This window comes from Bos mutus, chromosome 8, assembly GCF_027580195.1.
Source record: "Bos mutus isolate GX-2022 chromosome 8, NWIPB_WYAK_1.1, whole genome shotgun sequence".
Classification (NCBI taxonomy): domain Eukaryota; kingdom Metazoa; phylum Chordata; class Mammalia; order Artiodactyla; family Bovidae; genus Bos; species Bos mutus.
In genome coordinates this window covers 75,741,762-75,759,503 of record NC_091624.1, presented here as the reverse complement: position 1 = coordinate 75,759,503, position 17,742 = coordinate 75,741,762, and the positions used below count along the sequence as shown (strand labels likewise).

At 36.5% G+C, this 17,742-nt stretch overlaps 1 protein-coding gene and 1 long non-coding RNA gene across 13 annotated transcripts in view; one reads left to right on the top strand and one right to left on the bottom strand.

Moving 5' to 3' along the window:
• LOC138988912 (uncharacterized) overlaps positions 1 to 17,742 on the bottom strand; it is a 289,550-nt gene that overhangs the window by 56,286 nt on the left and 215,522 nt on the right. The window contains exon 4 of the long non-coding RNA XR_011465171.1: positions 807 to 897. This is a non-coding gene — a long non-coding RNA (uncharacterized lncRNA). The remainder of the gene's footprint in view (positions 1 to 806; positions 898 to 17,742) is intronic.
• Positions 1 to 17,742, top strand: part of PTPRD (protein tyrosine phosphatase receptor type D) — a 572,219-nt gene that overhangs the window by 491,961 nt on the left and 62,516 nt on the right. For all 12 annotated transcript variants that reach the window (XM_070375882.1, XM_070375878.1, XM_070375881.1 and 9 more), the window contains 2 exons: positions 1,369 to 1,492; positions 16,311 to 16,486. In XM_070375882.1, the coding sequence (XP_070231983.1) occupies positions 1,369 to 1,492; positions 16,311 to 16,486 (300 nt within the window). The remainder of the gene's footprint in view (positions 1 to 1,368; positions 1,493 to 16,310; positions 16,487 to 17,742) is intronic.

Below are 17,742 nucleotides of genomic sequence, written 5' to 3'. Positions count from 1 at the left end.
GGTTTTATAATCTGTAGTAAATTAGAGGCTGCAATCTATACTGCTGAGAATTTCTGTATGTTTAGAGGCTATTCATGACTGTTAATAGGCTTTACTCTTTACACTTGTGAGTTTATTATTGTGCTGAACTCTATCCATTATAATACAAAATGTGTGCATCCTTAATATTGTAACAGCTGTTGGATATATTTTACTTTCAAGTTGTAGATATCAACATAAAAGCATGGAAAATATCCAGTATCGAAAATAAATTAAAAATTCTATGAATTTAGCAAAGTGTTTTTGCTTTTTAAAGAATTTCATCTTGGGAATATAAACCTAATGTATCATTAGTTCCGAAAACTTGATTTTGGTCATTTAAAATCATGTTTCTATAATTACTAAACTCATGTTTCCATATACCATGAAGTTATATCTTAAGAAAGTGTCAGTATGCTATGATGAAAGAGAAAATACTTTCATTTCTATAACACTGCAGAATATTAAAAAGTTTCCCAGTATTTTATAATCAAAGCCTGAATTCAGTCTCAAAATAATGGTTCTGTATAGAAAGAAATTTATATATCATTTTATAGCTATGCAAGATATATTTTATAGAACAACTTTGGTTGAATTAAGACATCAGGAAAGGCATTAAAAATCAGAAAAAAATAAGTTTAAAATGAATAAAGAGTGAACTTTGTAAACATAATAATATATAATGATAAGTTAAAAAGTGACTAGATCCTATCTGTATTAGATTATAAATTAGTATTCTAAGATGATTATTAGACTTAACTGACTTTTCTTCTTACTGTTATTCTTACCTGTTTTAATTGTACAAATTGCCATGCGATGGTGGTCGTAGTATGTTACAGAGATGCAGACAAAATTCTAAGTTGCCATCATGATGTAAACCTGCAGGTGAAAGAAGAGTTTGTGCCCAGTGAATCCAGTGAATGTTCTGCCACCTTAAAGAAGGAGGTTAGGTCCAGAAAGGAAAGAATAGGAAGAAGAATCAGGATAAAATAATGTTCACAGAACTGGAAGGAATATTGAACCAAGATAACTTGTAAACTACAGCAACAGAGAAGAAAATTGAAAAGTTAAAAAAAAAAAAACCTGCCTTTTCACTATTAACAGAACATCTATATTGATTTTTTTCCCCCATTTGAATCAATGTTGGTGACTATCACTGTTTTTTCCAATAACTAATCACTTCATCTTATGCTGGTTAAATCAGTGTTCAGCTTCACAGCTAGGATCATCTTGATGAAGTGTAACTTCAAAATTTTATTTGTAAATCACGTTTGTTACTTGTGATAAATGCCTATAATCTGACATTATTCAGTATTGATTTTCTGTATGTGTGCTGTTTTTCTTTTAAAGTCTATTGACCCTGGCCAGCAGTTCACATGGGAACATTCAAACTTGGAAGTAAACAAACCAAAGAACAGATATGCGAATGTAATTGCTTATGATCATTCCCGAGTTCTCCTATCAGCAATAGAAGGTAAGGAAATGCAGATAATATTTTTACCTTTATTTCCATGGGTTTAAATGTGTGCATGAAAATACAGTTTTAACTAGGTGTTCAGTCATCTATGAACATAGTTAGGTAAGATTTAGGCACTGCTTATTCTCACTTTTTTCATACAAATATACCAGTACTGGAACACAGTATTCTTGACACAGGGCATCCCTCAATACCTTCTTGCTTCCACCCTGGATGAAAGGTTGATCATTTAGTTCATGTTTATATAAGAGAAGCAAATTGAGGTTGCCCGTTTTACTGATGCTTGCTGATGGTTATGAATGAACAGGTGATTATCAGAAGATGCCCATAGACTGTAACTTGAAAATGGTGAGGAGCTTGTTTGCATATAAATCTGGATAATCACTAAGGACAATCAAAAGTTTAGGAATCGGTGATGTGATTAATAAAAACAAAGCACATTAGAAATGTCTGACTCATCTATTTGTGGACTGCTTGGTAATCAGTTGTACTAAGGATTTTATCCCAGAAGGAAGGATTGCTCCTAGAAGATGAGGGTTACTCCTCAAATATACCTAGCTTCTCTGAAGGATTCATGAGAGTATTATCCATTCATCTCTTTCCAGTAATAAATCCTTCTCACATGGCATATTAAAAAATACTTAAGAGCTTGTGTTCAACACTCAGCATTTTGTTAGTCTTTTTGGCTGAAGCACTGCATTGGATTGCTATTCTTAAAAAGTAGTTTACAATGTCACTTAAATCCTTCCCTCTGTCGTAACAGCTAACCTGGACCACCAACTGCCACATACCACATTCATGCTCACTGGCATCCGAAAGAGCGTTGTGGCTTTTTCATACTTAAAAGTTACTGCTTACTCTCTTCCAGATGTTTTATAAAACATTAAATAATACCAGCTTCAGACCCAGTCCTTTTCTAGAACAGTACAACTGAAATATTTTCACCTATAGTTGTTCAAGTATCTTTCCCTGTTTTCTGCTTCCAAAATCTATGATGGCCACCACTTTATCTCATAACCTTGACCAAGTCCTACCTGCCTCCCTAGTATCCCAATTTAATCTGAAAATGAGTCTCTGCTTCAAAACTTTCCCAGTCAGCACCAAAGGCAACAGCACATTAAATTCGAGTTTTAGAACAAGAACCATTATATCTTTCAGCATTTGAGCAAGTCCATACCTCAGTCCCCTTTTCTCAAAATGGTATTATGTGACATAGATATATTTTGTAAAATTCTCACAATTGATTTTACTTTTGATGTTGGAAAATGTTATAACAAAACAAAAAAAAAATAATAAATCTTTTTGTGGAAATTAAAGATACTAGTTGTTCAGTTTTCTTACTAAAAAAAAAAAAAGATCACTTTTATCAAAGTTTCACCAATGCTAGTTCAAGCAGGATAGTGTCACACTGGTAGTTGCTTCTTTTGAGGTCCTGGTTAGAAACTGAATGGTATGTGTGGATGATTATCATACAGGGCTTACACTTTACTTCCCATTTTAAAATGTAAAAGACAACAACAGCAATTTCTTCTCTCATGGCTTTTAAATTATCTTCATGGTAAATAAAAACTAAACCGAGTCACACATAGAGGAGAGAAATCTTTTTTGTCATCAATGAAGCAAGGTAAATGATAACAATAAAATAAATGAATAGAAATGGAGAACCCGTTTGGCATGGTCTTGGCTGGAGAACTTGTCAAGCTGCCTTTGTTGCCCTGTAGCGTTGTTTCAAAGCCCTCAGAATTAGGTCACTCAGTACTACCACTTCCCTATGCTTTTGTCTGCCGTGTCATTATTTTCCTTAACCTGTTATTTTCCACCATCATAACAGTAAAGTACGTCAAAGGACAAAGAATATTCCTCCTTGTACCTTTATTATAATAGCTGGAAACTATGCACATTTCATCCCCATGCTATTTTTACAGTATAAGATCCAAAGCACTTGAATCAGACTAAAACGTGCCTTTTTATAGCTTTGTGTCCACAAATACACCCTAAATCTAGAGCTGACCTAGAAACCAAAAGTTTTTTCAATTTTAAGTGTTATGCAAAAGGTTAGAAGCATTTAATTGAAGTTTATGGGCTATACAGAGAGCTTTAATCTAGATTACAAGCATGAACAGAGTTTTATCTTAGACTAAGCCCTAGCCAGCAGATATTTAAGGGGAAAAGCAATCATCCTATATCTTAAGCACAGAAAAAATGCCAGCATCTGGAACCACAGAAGCAGTAACTGAGGCTTCTCCTGTACAAGGAGCTTTGATAGCTCAGAGCCAGATTTTTAGAATATATTAAAATGCAGTGTGACTTCACATACATTTTACAAAATTTAATGTGCTTGTTTTGGGTTCCACCCATGGTGATAACTTACATGACTGTGGTTGAGTGTTTTATATGGGATCTGTTTGTTGTTCTTCTCTCAGTATTTCTGATCACTCCCTTCATATTACTTTGCAGAGTGATCTGATGACATTAAAGAAAAAACTGGGAGTTGTCACAGTGACTTGTGTTGTCTTTATCTTGGTTTAATAAAGCAAAACTTTTAACATTCTTCCATTGAGAGATGACAAGGGAAAAACTTCAAAGAATAAGGAATTGTGTATGGGCACTGATGTGTTTACTGAACTCCTTGAACATACTGACATTTAATGATGTATTTCCAAATTACAGTTATTTTATGTATGCTGGGGAAAATGCAAAATAAATTTAAGAGAGTCCTAATTACAAAATGCTCACAATTATTGAATTAGATGGTAAGCAGTGGGAAAACACAAGTGAATTTCTGACCAATGCAGTTCCTGTTGGCATCCCAACATGTTTAGGCACTACTTAAGAGAAAATAATAATTCCTGAGAGATATGATAGGGCTTACTTCATTGACTTAGAATATTGTCAAAAAAGACTAAATGGAAATTAATATTTATATGTGCATAAGATAATATATAATGATATGCTTAATCTTATAGACTCCAAACTTGTTTAGAAAGTATAATTTCATTCAAGTAGGAAAAGAGAAAGGGACCAAACCAAAATGTAAAGAGCAAGGAAATCTGGGTTTGGGTCATAACTCTGTCACTAACTCGTTATGTCACTTTGATCTCTCTGAGTATCAGTTTTCACAGTGCTAATGTCTTTCACTTTTGAGTTCTCTAAGAGTTAGCTCTATGTAGTTTTCACATCAACTATCTTATTTACTATACTCATAACAGTCTGATGAAGCAACAGTATAAATATTTTATTGGTATAGATAGGTATCCATGTTTAGAGATCAGAAAACTGAAGCTCAAACAGAGAATCAGCCCTGAGTCTCAGTGCAAAAGATGAACAACTAATACAGCCTACATTTGAATTGAATTCTTCTGATTCCTTGATCAAGGCTTCCATAGGCCCTCATCATTCACCCTGCTCTCCCGCTGATACAGGAGGTGACTTAACTAAGTAACTTAGCATGGATACGAACACCCGGCCTTGCCTTTCTGACTAAAATAATCCATTTTATCATTTCGTATTAACACAAAGTTCACATTTTAGTATTTCATTTCTCTTTTTATGGTCTAACTTTCCTGAGGCTATAACATAAAATAGGGAATCATCAGTGACCTGGATGCATCAGACTCCTACAGCTGCAGAATGTTACATCTGTCCCTAACGGGTGATCTTCTTAGTTCAAATATCTTTTTATGTATCTTAAACTTCTTGTAAATTCAGGAATATCAATTAGAGGCAGATTATTTATTGTAATGCCTTGTAACTATCAATCTAATTATCACAGTCTGGAATAAAAAAGTTTTTTTTTTTTTTTTTTTTTTTCTAAACTATGATTCTTCACTGCTGCCAGTACTACATTTCTATTAGTAGGATTATAATTAGCATTTCACTTTAAAGCCATGTTGACATGGAATTTTTTTTTTTTAAGTCATTGGCCAGGCCTATGTCAAGAGCAAAATTTAAAATCCTCCTTTTAAATTAAGCAACAAAGACAAGACATTATGATAGACATGACTGTCTTGGTATTTACCATGTGTTGGGCATCATGTCTTAGATTTTATATATAGTGTATAAAATCATGTATAGATTTTACTGATAGTGTAGAATAACCTCAAAAGCTAGTCACTATCATATAAAATTTAGAGATGAGGAAACTGATAAACTTTTTAAAGTCAAGTAGCTTTTTTAAAGGCATTAGCTAGTAACTGGCAAAGCCAAAATTCTCACATATGAGTCAACTGGACTCAAGATGGCTATTCTCTCCAAAAGGCAACTTGGGACTATAGCCACTTTTGAATCATGATAATGGAGCCTATACATGTCAACCTAACTCAAAAACTGTCCTTTTGATTGGGAAAACTGTCTAGGAATTTTGAAATATACATTTTGAAACACTTACAGTAGAAATCTTAGAGCCAGAGTTCTTCAATTGTGTTCTTAGACTTAAGCTAAAGTGAATTTTTCCAAAGAATAAGCAACTTATAAAAGGCTTTCAGGTGGATTTTTTGTTTGTTTAATATTACTATATTTTTGGAGGTATCTTAAGAAGAAAGAGGTAAGACTGAAGACTGGAAACTAAATCCCCATTTTAGCAGCTATGTGACCTTGGGCATGGCATTTACTTCAGTTAACCCTTTAGGGGGAGCTGGTTCCTTCTTAGAATGTGATGAACATTTCAAATTCCACTTGCAAACAAAAGGCACCTACACACATCTGTATACTAATTTCATAGAGATCATGGATGCACAGTCTCGTTGCAAGTGTATTCTTCAATTTCGGGAGCACTGACTTAGTGTCTTTCATTCTGGTTCTTCCTAAAAGGAGAACATACATGATTGTCCCTGCTATTCCGAAAAATTATGAAGGTTGATTCTAAATCCAAAGATCATAGATAAGTATTAAATTTGGGGCATTAAGAAATTATTAGCTCTTTTGAGTGGGGAGAGGGGCATATTTAATTCAGAGGGTTTACCCAAATAGAATTATTGGCTCATGTGTCTCTCCTACAAAACCAGGTTTAAATGGTTTTATCTAAGAGTTAGAAATGACAAAGAATAAAGCACTTCATGCCATACGCATTTTTAACACTAGTGTTTGTAATCTGATAAAAGCAGCTTAGTAAAATATGGATTTGTTTTATTTTTTTCCTAGTTTGGGGGGAATATATTTAGTTTCAAACCACTCATTCATCATTATTCACTTCATCCCTGTAATGGGTACCTTCCTACAAGGACCTGTGTGTATTTCTCAAGAACTTCTTTCCTATGAAAGTATCCCAGGCTCTTTTTGCTTCTGAAAAATTTGTTTGGATAAGTTACTGTGCCTTGGTTTCCTCATCTGTGCAATAGAATTAATAATAATAATGCCTGCTTCCAAGAATTATTAGGAGAATTAATGAATTAATGCATATAAAGCCTTTAGATGAGTGTTTGGCAAAAAGAAAATGCCTAGTAAATACTGGGAAATATCATTACTGTTGTGAATTACTATCGATAGATCCTTTTATCCACAGATGGAATATCTTTTGTTTATGATCTATGGAAAAATTAATACTATCCAAATGAAAAAGCTGCATATATTTGCAGCACTCTGTGAAGCAAAAGAAAACATTGGTGCTTGATAAATGAAAACCAGATCTATAATAGCATTACAGATTTCAACAAGGGGAAGAATGTGTTCTTTTAAATGGAAATCCAAAATATACTATCTGCTGTTTGATTTGCGTGATAGGGACAACTCAAAAAAAAATTCCAACTGTAAAGAAAATAGATGCTGTTACAACAACTTGATTATTTGTGAGATGGGCAGTTTAGCACCTTTAGAATGAGAGAGCAGCTGTCCGAATCACTGCTCCTGAGATAAATCTAAATCTAAAAAGTAAAAGAGAAGAAACTACTGATCCTCCCCTGTACTGTTGATTGCCGTTTGCCACCACACTTGTGCTCTACCCTGAAGCCCTGTCGCAGCCTCCTCTTACAGTGTTAAATGGTAAATGTCTACTGATTCATTCAAACAGCTGGCAGCACATGGTAACGTTCTCCAGTTACACATCTTACCCATGCTGGGGTTACCCTTTTTTTTTTTTCCTACAGGCCATATCTAGTAACCATATATATTTTCAGTAAGTAAAAACAACTAAAAACAAACACAAGAAAATCAATAGCTGCAATCTATCCAACATTTTCTAATAAATGTTTAATTATACTGAATATAAATGTTCCATATGAAGTACCTACATTAAAGAATTAAAATTGTTTTCCTCAGTCAAGAATTCCTTTAATAGCTGTCATGTGATATCAAATCAATTAATATGATTCCTTTTCCTCTCTCCTGGTTCAGTCTCTCTCTCTTCCTCACTCCTCTCCTCCCATACCCCAGACACTAATGACTCATTTGTGGGCACCTGGGTTTGTTTTATTTTGCTCTTGAAATTCTGCTTACACCACTGAAGGAAGTTGGTTAGAAAATATGCCTCATCTTAAAACACACACATGCACACACAAAAACTTGTCTAATCTCATCCCATATTGGTTGAGTTCATTTTTTCTCATATTGTTTAGAACATCAATCACTGAGTTAGCTCCATTTCTTCAACATTTCCAGTCTTTCAGTTTTCAAGTTAATTATTTACAAGCATGACAAAATTTAATCCTTTTATTGCAGAGTGATCCTTTTTTTTAATAAATAAAGACCTCTTTCTTTTTGAGGAACAGTGCACAGTCAAATTTTTATAGCTTAATTTGTCTTAAATTGAAAGCTAGATGGGATTTCACCTCTGGAAACTTGGAACGATTTCACAAGGTACTTGCAGGCTTTGTAAAGACTAATTAGAGCTATTTAAATGGCACCTCTCTCCTGTGAGCAGCAGAGCAAGTGTGTGGGGGTCTGTTATTCCCAGCACCCTCCTCAGCCTGCCCCTGTGGTGCTTCTTACCTAGAAAGGAGAAAAAACATTTTTAAGGGATGGTTGGTTGTGTTGGTTTTTTCCTTTACTTTTGGTCCCAGGAAGCTAATCGAAGAGTAAATCAGAAAGCTCTGAGTTTATTTTTATCTCCATTGCTTTGTTCAGTTATTGGGGTTTTCTTTTCATTTGTATGGTACATCTAGGCAGGCTGTGCTAATGAAGCTACACTCCGTTACTCTAACGCTGCAGAGAGACCTGTGTCATCTGTGTGTGGCTCTGTTTGTAGAATATAGGCAGAGGTTGTACACGACTGGAAAGTTAAAAAATGACTATTTTTGTCTGCTCCATTATTTTTTTTAATGTAAGAATAGGGAAGAGGCCTTCCAGATTTGCGGTTTCTTTTCGTCACTATAGTATTCAGAAATGAGTAGGTTTATTTCATTTTTGTTGATCACACCAATCATAAGAATAGCTAGTATCCAATGTGTATTTTAGACGTTTCAAATTAATTGACTCATTTGAAACTCTCACAGGGGTGTTGGGTAAGGATGTTGTGATAGTGCTGCTCATATATAAGGATGTAGATGAGGAGACGGGCACTGTGAGTGTCCTACACAGAACTCCTGCTGAAACTCTGCATTTGATTTTAACTACTTCATTGTGAAATGAAGCCCTACAATAATTGTAGCTCAGTTGGTAAAGAATCCACCTGCAATGCAGGAGACCGCAGTTTGATTCCTGGGTTGGGAAGATCCGCTGGGAAACGGATAAGCTACCCACTCCAGTATTCTTGGGCTTCCCTGGGCTTTCCCAGTGGCTCAGCTGGGAAAGAATCCACCTGCAATGCGGGAGACCTGGGTTTGATCCCTGTGTTGGCAAGATCCCTGGAGAACGGAAAGGCTAGCCACTCCAGTATTCTGGCCTGGAGAATTTCATGGACTGTATAGTCCATGGGGTCGCAAAGAGTTGAATACGACTGAGTGATTTTCATATATGTACATGTATATTAATACAAGCTAACTTGACCAAAACTCTGTGACTTAGCTGAACAGCCATAGTGCAGTGGCCCAAACGCTGCTTTATTTCAGGGCAAAGTGTCCCCTAACTAGAAATGAGTCCCTTCCACCACAATGCTGAGAAGTCCCCAATAAGTGTAGCTAATCTTGGAATCCTTCTCTATAGGCACTCTCATGATCCAGCCTCCTCAGCAGTGCTAAGGCATAGAAAACCAAAGAAAGGAGAACACACTGGGAGAGTGAAGGCTGGGTTCACACACTCTCTGAAAGTTTCCATTCCTCCATAACTCAACAGTGGTGACCAGCTGCAGAACCCACATAGAAAGGCACACTTATAAAAAGAATCATCCTGCATTTGGTAGAAACACAGAGGGTCTTTGGCCAAACTGCATTCATATCCAGGGAGACTTCTGCAGATAAAACCCTGTGCCTTTGCTAGAAGCATTTGTTTTTTCTGGTATGTTGCAAAGAGAAGCCTTCGTTTTGCTAGTTCTGATGCAGCTGTGAGTGGCTGCCATGGTGTAAGTTGAAGGAGAAGGAAGGCCTGTGTCCCTTGAAATTAAATAAATTTACTAGTAAATTATTATTTGATTTTATGTATCTACTTTCTGTTCTATGGTTTTGCCGGTGTCAGCAAAGTAAACATTTTTTGTTTTGTTTTGTTTTTTTTCTGAATTGTGGGTTGTAAAAACTACAGTCTAGGTCTTAACTGGCAATTCATGGTTGTTACCCAGTTTTTCTTTGTCATTTGTGTATTGAAGTGGAGCAGGAGACCTTACTGATTAAATGAAAGGTAGCTTTTGTGCTCTGTGGGTCTTGAGTACTTCTAACTTACAACAGGGAATAAACTGCTTTACCAAAAAAAAAAAAATTTCTTTGACACAAACTTCACAAAGGGTTTGTAGAAGTGAAAGGAAATGAAAGTACTAGAGCTTTGATGCCACACTGTGAGCTGGAGCAGAGCCAGCCAATGAGCTAACGTTCTGGTCCCCGCTCTGGGCTGCTGCAGTAGTTTGTCCTCTAGAGCCAGGAGTGGGGTTCCCCACCTTGCCTCTAACTCTGTCTCTTACTCATTCTCACCTCCGCAAGTCAAGGAAACCTGCTTTTCCTGAAGAGACCATGTACTAGCCTAGTCCTACCACCTCCTCATGCTTTTGAATCTGTTTATTTTTCACCCTACCGGGTTCTAGTCAAGATTTAAAGTATCAATCACACCTATAAATCTCATCACAGATCATCAGAGGTAGAAGAAGTAGGAACCAACTTGAACGATCATCAGAGCGTGTTCCTACCTAATCTGACAGCCACTGAAGGCTCTATATAGCTTAAAATCACTTCACTGCTGCTGCTGCTACGTCGCTTTAGTCGTGTCCGACTCTGTGTGACCCCATAGACGGCAGCCCACCAGGTTTCCCATCCCTGGGATTCTCCAGGCAAGAATACTGGAGTGGGTTGCCATTTCCTTCTCCAATGCAGGAAAGTGAAAAGTGAAAGTGAAGTCGCTCAGTCGTGTCCGACTCCTAGTGACCCCATGGACTGCAGCCTACCAGGCTCCTCTGTCCACGGGATTCTCTAGGCAAAAGTACTGGAGTGGGGTGCCATTGCCTTCTCCGTAAAATCACTTCACAGAGATTTCCGAATCCAAGAAGTTTAAGAACACCACAGAGACACAATCTTATTTTAGAACTTAAAGAGACTTGAGGGAATCAATTTGTCCAGCACACCTTGTTTAAAAGATAAGCAGTCAGAGGTCTGGACAAGTTGAACCACTGCCCAGATGTCAAAGAGCAACTTCCCAGCAGCCCTAACCCAGAGTTTCAGTTTCTTGGTCAATGTCTCTGAAGTCTTAGCATGTTCTTAGTATTGTTTCACGAATCACAACTTTTATGACACAGAAGTACACACTTGGTCCATATGATTACTTTCACATTAATAAAATAATTTATGTACTATTTTGGGTCCTGCTTTTTCACTGAAGAGCATAAGGCCTTATTATTAACATTTTATAATTATAAACACCTCTCAACAAGAGAAATCTTTTCAAATCAAATTATCTACTGACCTGAAAAATCGAGTGCAAAGCAAGTTGTTTGTTTATTTTGTTGTTTTTTTTTTTTTTATAACGAGACCCACATGACCCAATTATTTCTCATCAAATTAACAAGGGAAAAAAAGAAAAGAAAAAGTATTTTAACCCAGTCAGGACAAAACAACTCAGATAGTATGTTCTTTGACATTTCAACATGCTTTCAAGGTTTTAAAGCCTTTCTCAGTATGAGTTAATTATTCATCAGGAATATTCTTTCAAACCAAATAGCTTCATGTTTCCAAGAATTCCTCTCCATTTGCTAATATTCAAATAATACGGGAGAAAATCATTATAAAGCTCTAAAATGTTAATCCCATGCTTAAATGAAGAAAAATGGCATTTCCTCTGCATGTTGAACTCAAAAGTTCTCAAAATTTTTCAGACAGAAAAAACAAGGGAGCCCAAAGTTCACACCCAGGCTTATTTTTCCATCAATAGTGTAACTAGCAATTGCCAGTATATAAAATGAGAGCCTAAACCTGACCCAACCATGTTTGAATACAATATCTCTTAAAGGCTTGAGTCTTATAGCTCCAAATTAAGTTTTTCCAAAACACAAAGACCCAGTGGAAAGCATGTATGTAGTATTTTTAAGCACCACAAAAAAACAAGTCCATTAACTGATGAAACAAACTAGAAGATAGGAATGTGGAAGATAGTGGGTTATAATATGAAGACAAGATCTAGCCTGTTTTCTCCCTTATTAGATGATTAGGTTAGAATGATAACTATTATTGGTATTGGGATTACATACATGACTGTTATTAATTGGAGAATACACATGAAACAATACACAGGAAATCAGGACTTCCGTGGTCGTCCAGTGATTAGGAGTCTGCCTGCCAATGCGGAGGACACAGGTTCGAACCCTTGTCTGACATCTTACTTGCCGCAGGGACAACTGGCACAAAGCCGTGTGCCACAACGTCTAAGCCACACCTTGGAGCCCTCAGGCTGCAACTACTGAACCCATGCACCATAAACAGTGAAGCCTGCTGCCCTGGAGCCTGTGCTCCACAACAGGAGGACCCACTGCAGTGAGAAGCCGGCACACCCCAAAGAGGAGGAGCCCCCCTCACTGCAACTGGAGAAAGCCTGTGTGCAGCAATGAAGACCCATCGCAGCCATAAATAAATAAATATTTTTAATGAAAAAAAAAAGCATTAGAAAATCATGAAAACGTACTTTTAGAAATGTAGTAAAGCCATGGATGCCTAGGAAGGGACAAGGTCTAGTTCTAAGCCGTTTTTCTTGGACAATGACCTTAGGACCAATTGTGCCTGTAGGACCTGGGACCAAGAGAGTGCCTACGGCAGGACCAGTCCTAAGATTCTACTTATGATGAGTTTCAGACATCTTTTTTTCAAGTTCTTGCTATTTTAATAACTCTTCCCTCTCAAAAGAAAAAAAAAAAGCAAGGCACCATTACTGTAGTTTTGGACAAATCTTCACCAATCCAAGAAATAAAAGCAATCAGCTGATTGACAGTAATTCTGTATTCTTTCAGTTCTGCATTTTAAGTTAGATTTCTACTTAACATAGCCCCAGAATTCAGTTAATTCTTACACACTTCTCATGAATTAGTAGTGCACACTGATTTGCACTGCATTCGAGGAAAGTCAATATAGTATGATTTTTTTTTTTCCATTGGAGTTGGCTGAAAAATCATTCTAAATATGTCAGATTGAAAATGGAGGTCTTGTCTACTCAAAACACACTACTCTTTAACCTTAGCTTTCAATCTGAGGTTAATGTTTTTTTTTAGAAGTACAAGCCACCATTATTTCTCAGATCTTTTCTCATTCATCTTTCTGCACAGCTTATTATGTTGGGTTGTATGAATATAAGACACACTTGGCCTTGGAGCTGCTAGAGAACACAGTAGACTCTCATATCTCCACATTGCAAAGAACATGTGATAGAACTTAGTGGAAGTGTCTTTTTGTCAGAGTGTGTAAAGCAATTTGCCAGGAGACTTTTATTCTAGGTATTACCTACTTACAGACAAGTGTCAAAATATATAAAGAGGATACTCACATTATTTTCAGGATATAAATATTACCCTAACAATTAGCTCTCCTAGGTGTGGAAGTATTGTTTTCAATTCTCTTCTTTGCACAATATCAAGTCCCAAATTCTTAAAGCATTTGGTGATACAATATGGATCCAGGTGCCTAATAATTTTCAAGCAGAATTTTTGTATTTTTGTCCCGACTCTTTATTCAGTATCAACCTATTCCCCATAAAATATAATAACAACATATTATTCAAACTTGAGCAATACATCAAAAAACAATTCATTATGTAATAGCTGATTAAAGTTTATGCAAGAATGTAGGCTAGGTCTGATTCCGCTTCTTTACATGTGTGTCTCACATTCACTACCTCTGTCTTCAGATGCATTGTTCAGACACATTTGTTACCCTTGATAAGGAAGAAATGGCACAGTGCCCAGCTGATGTATTTTCTGAGTCATTAAACCAGATTTCTCCATTTTTGAATTTTTTGGGGAAAAAAGTTCTCTCTGTATTGGTAGCTGAGTGAGGCCCTTAGCCAGAATCTTTTCTATCATTTCTTTAATGTTACCTGCTAAATTACATTATTTAAAGTGAGCTTTCCCTGTGTTATACAGTAGACTCATTGTTGGCTCAGAACCAAATCCTGCAGACATGGAGATGTGCATGCTTCCCAGTGGCTGTAACCTGAGGACTTTATTTAAACTGTCCTTTGAATCTGCAGTAAGGCGGTGTCAGGGAGGAATAGGATCTTTATCAACAAAGGGCTGCCAGAACCCCAACAGCTTCTTGAGTAGCTGTAATAGATGAATAATGTTACTACCAACCGTGCATTTCAGTTTTTGCTCAAAAGGCTTTTCACTGATGCTGCTGGTATTTCATATCCATGTGTTCATCTTGGAACCCAGTAGCCTCCATCTGACTTTCATTACTTTTCTTGAGAGGATCGATTTTACAACTGGAATCAGAAAAGCAGTCAAAGTAATTGCAAGTGGCAATCACTGAAATATAGTAATCTTAGCTTGGGAACATATGTTCCATTATAAAGAATATATTCTTTTTTTTAATAAATCCAAGACTCATGTTTTCCCAAAGTAAAAAGGGACCATGTACAGGTTCTACTGCTATCTCCTGTATCTCCTGTATCATGCTAATATCCCAATAAAGTGTTTGTTCCTTCAGGAATAGGCAACTCATTACGTCTGGAGGAAATCTATACCCTTTCTGATTCTGACTATATGAAAATGCTTTATTATACTGGAGATGAAATTCATCTCTCTCTAGTTACATCCTTCAGAACTGAAAGATTTGGGTCTCAACATAGTAATCCTCAACCTCTCTTGATTCATGGGCAACTCTTATGTCCAACTCCTTTTTTTTTTTTTTTTGCCAGGTTTTAATATATATTCCTTTCTCATACGAAATAGCTTTGATTTACATCATCATTCTGGTCAATCTTCTTGGAAGTTCAGACTTCCCTGTAACCCTTATAAAGGCACTGTGCTGAAGGAAAATTAGACTTTTAATCAGAATATCTGTATTATGTTACAACTTTGCCACTTATTCAATGTTAGAACTTGGGCAAATTATTTACTCTTTTTGTCATCAGGGATAGCAAAAGTAAATAAAAGATATGTGGTCTAGAGGCAAATAACACAAGCAGTATGCAAGTGAACAATTAAATTTATAATTACAATGTTGCCAAGAGAGTTCTGAGGTCCCAGGGTATGAAGAACAGGCCCCCTGAGATGGAGGCTCAGTGTTTTCTGATGGGAAGGAGACAGAGAGTGTGTTGTGGAATGTGGGATGGCACCAAGCTAGCGGAGCAATGTTTTCTAACAAAGCCAGCATGTAGAAGCAGGACAGGGTCTAGAGACTGGAAAGTGAGTAGATGAGTAGACAAGATGAGTTGGAGAAGTACAGAGCTTTGTAGCCATTGTTGAGAATTTGGATTTTATTTAAAGTATAAGGAGAAGCCATTGTTGGGTTTGAAGAAGAGACATTCAGTGTCTGAAATATATTTTTATAAACTGCTCTCATCGAAATAGAGAACAGACTGCAAAGGACAAAAGTAGAAATGGGACAACCAATTAGGAGGCAGTTGTCATCATCCAAAGAGCGATTTGTGTGATTCAACAACCCGTTGAAGTTTAAGGGAGAAGCAGTACCCTACAGGGGTTAAGACACAGGTGTAGCAGACTGCCTGCCTATAATTAGACCAGAGATTCTGGTGCATTTTTGCATCTCTGTGCACCTTAGTTTCCTCCTTTGTGAAAGGAAGATCATGACTGAACTTCCGAGAGTTGTTGCGAGGATTAAATGAGTTTATATATGAATTCCCTGTTAGCTAAATCTGGAAAGAATTTTTACTGTTAAGACATGTTCCACTCTATACTGCATTTTCAGACTCAGGCATCATTTTATTTGGTTTTTGTCTGAGAAAGAAGAGAATGAATGTGGAATATGACCAAATAATTGCTTATCTTCCTTTGCACACTATATTTTGCTGATGCAATGGAGAAAACAATGGAGAAAAAAATCAGTGAGAGAAAAGGCATTCCAAAAACAATCAGTTGTGTTTTCCTTTCTTTGGATTCCACCTTGTCATGTGACAAAGATTGAACACTTCACACATTGTATTTCTTTAATGTGATGGTCCCAATAAGAACCATTTTTAATCCTGTTTAAGACCCAAACATTAATACAGTGTGAAACAATAATACAACACTGTCATCAGGCCATGTCCCAGGCTGTTTCCTCTTGTGATACGTTCACATAGTTGCATAACACTCCTTGTTTTACAGGTATCCCAGGAAGTGACTATGTGAATGCCAATTACATAGATGGCTACAGGAAGCAAAATGCCTATATCGCAACACAGGGATCTCTACCGGAAACATTCGGGGACTTCTGGAGAATGATATGGGAGCAACGGAGTGCCACAGTTGTTATGATGACAAAACTAGAAGAGCGATCCAGGGTAAGGATGAATATCTACCTTCCCCCTCTTAAAATCTTCCCTCAGATAGTTCCGGTCAGAATCTAAGATTTCTTTAAGTTTTGATTCTTTAACAGCCACTAAATATGAATATCAACAGCTTAGACTAAATCATGCTTTAACATTCTTTTGTATCTTTCAAAAAGGAAATTATCTCGTTATGATGTGTATGATCACTAAAAGAAAAAAAAATTGCACTCAAAGAAGTAGGCAACTTGGCTAGATGAATAAATATCAACTTGGATATCTTTTTAAAATTCACATTTAATAGGAATGCACAGACTTTGGGGGAAAATCCCAATAATATGTACTTCCTGACATTTTCAACTTTTTCTTTCTCATAATTTGCAGTGAGAATCTAAAATTCTGTGAAAGAGGGTCCTTTCAAAAATTATTCAAATTATCATAAATTAAGTCAGGGCAGTCAGAAAAATGATGTGGGTTAATACAGAGCTGAGAAAACATGTAAACGCAGAGGGCATTTTGCTAGTTTAGCCTTCTCCAAAATGAATAGGTTTTAACAACAGAGTCACTGCTTAGTAAGGTCTAAGAAAGGAATTTTATTCATCATATGGATCCAATATTATGGAGCATGGCATATTGGTTAAATGCTCTTGATTTGCAAAACTAGAACATAATGGGTAAGCAGTATCCACATTCCCAAGTGTACATGCAAATATTGTAGCCATTTGATGAAAATCAGCCTGTAACCTTGAGAATTTAAGGAACAAGTCTGACAAGTCACTGAAGACAGCATATAGTCTCCCTGAAGCATGGGGCATTCAGGGCAGAGTTTGAAACTACCAGTGAGAGGGCTCTTTTACTGGGCTCACAGTATTCTCAAAAAGGAGATTTATAAGGAAGTCAAAGCCTGAGTCCTCATTTGTTGTATGACAGCCAGGTTTTAAACATTTTCTAAGCTCAATACATGGCAGTTTCTCTTAGCCCCAGTGTGTCTATGAGAGAGGAGTTGAAAACTGACCAGGAGATCCCTAAGGAAAAAGCTCAGACTTCGGAGAATATGAAAAGTCCCAGCTGTTATTTTAAAGCTGGGAAATCAATAAATATGGAACACAACTGGTTTAGCAAAGCTAAAAAGCAATCAGATCTTTTCAGAATGTGAATTCTACAAAAATATTGTCTGAAATGAATTTAGATTTAAAAAAACTTGTATGACTGTGAAGACATATATGTGTTACACATTACATTCAAATACCATTTGAAAGATGTAAATAGAT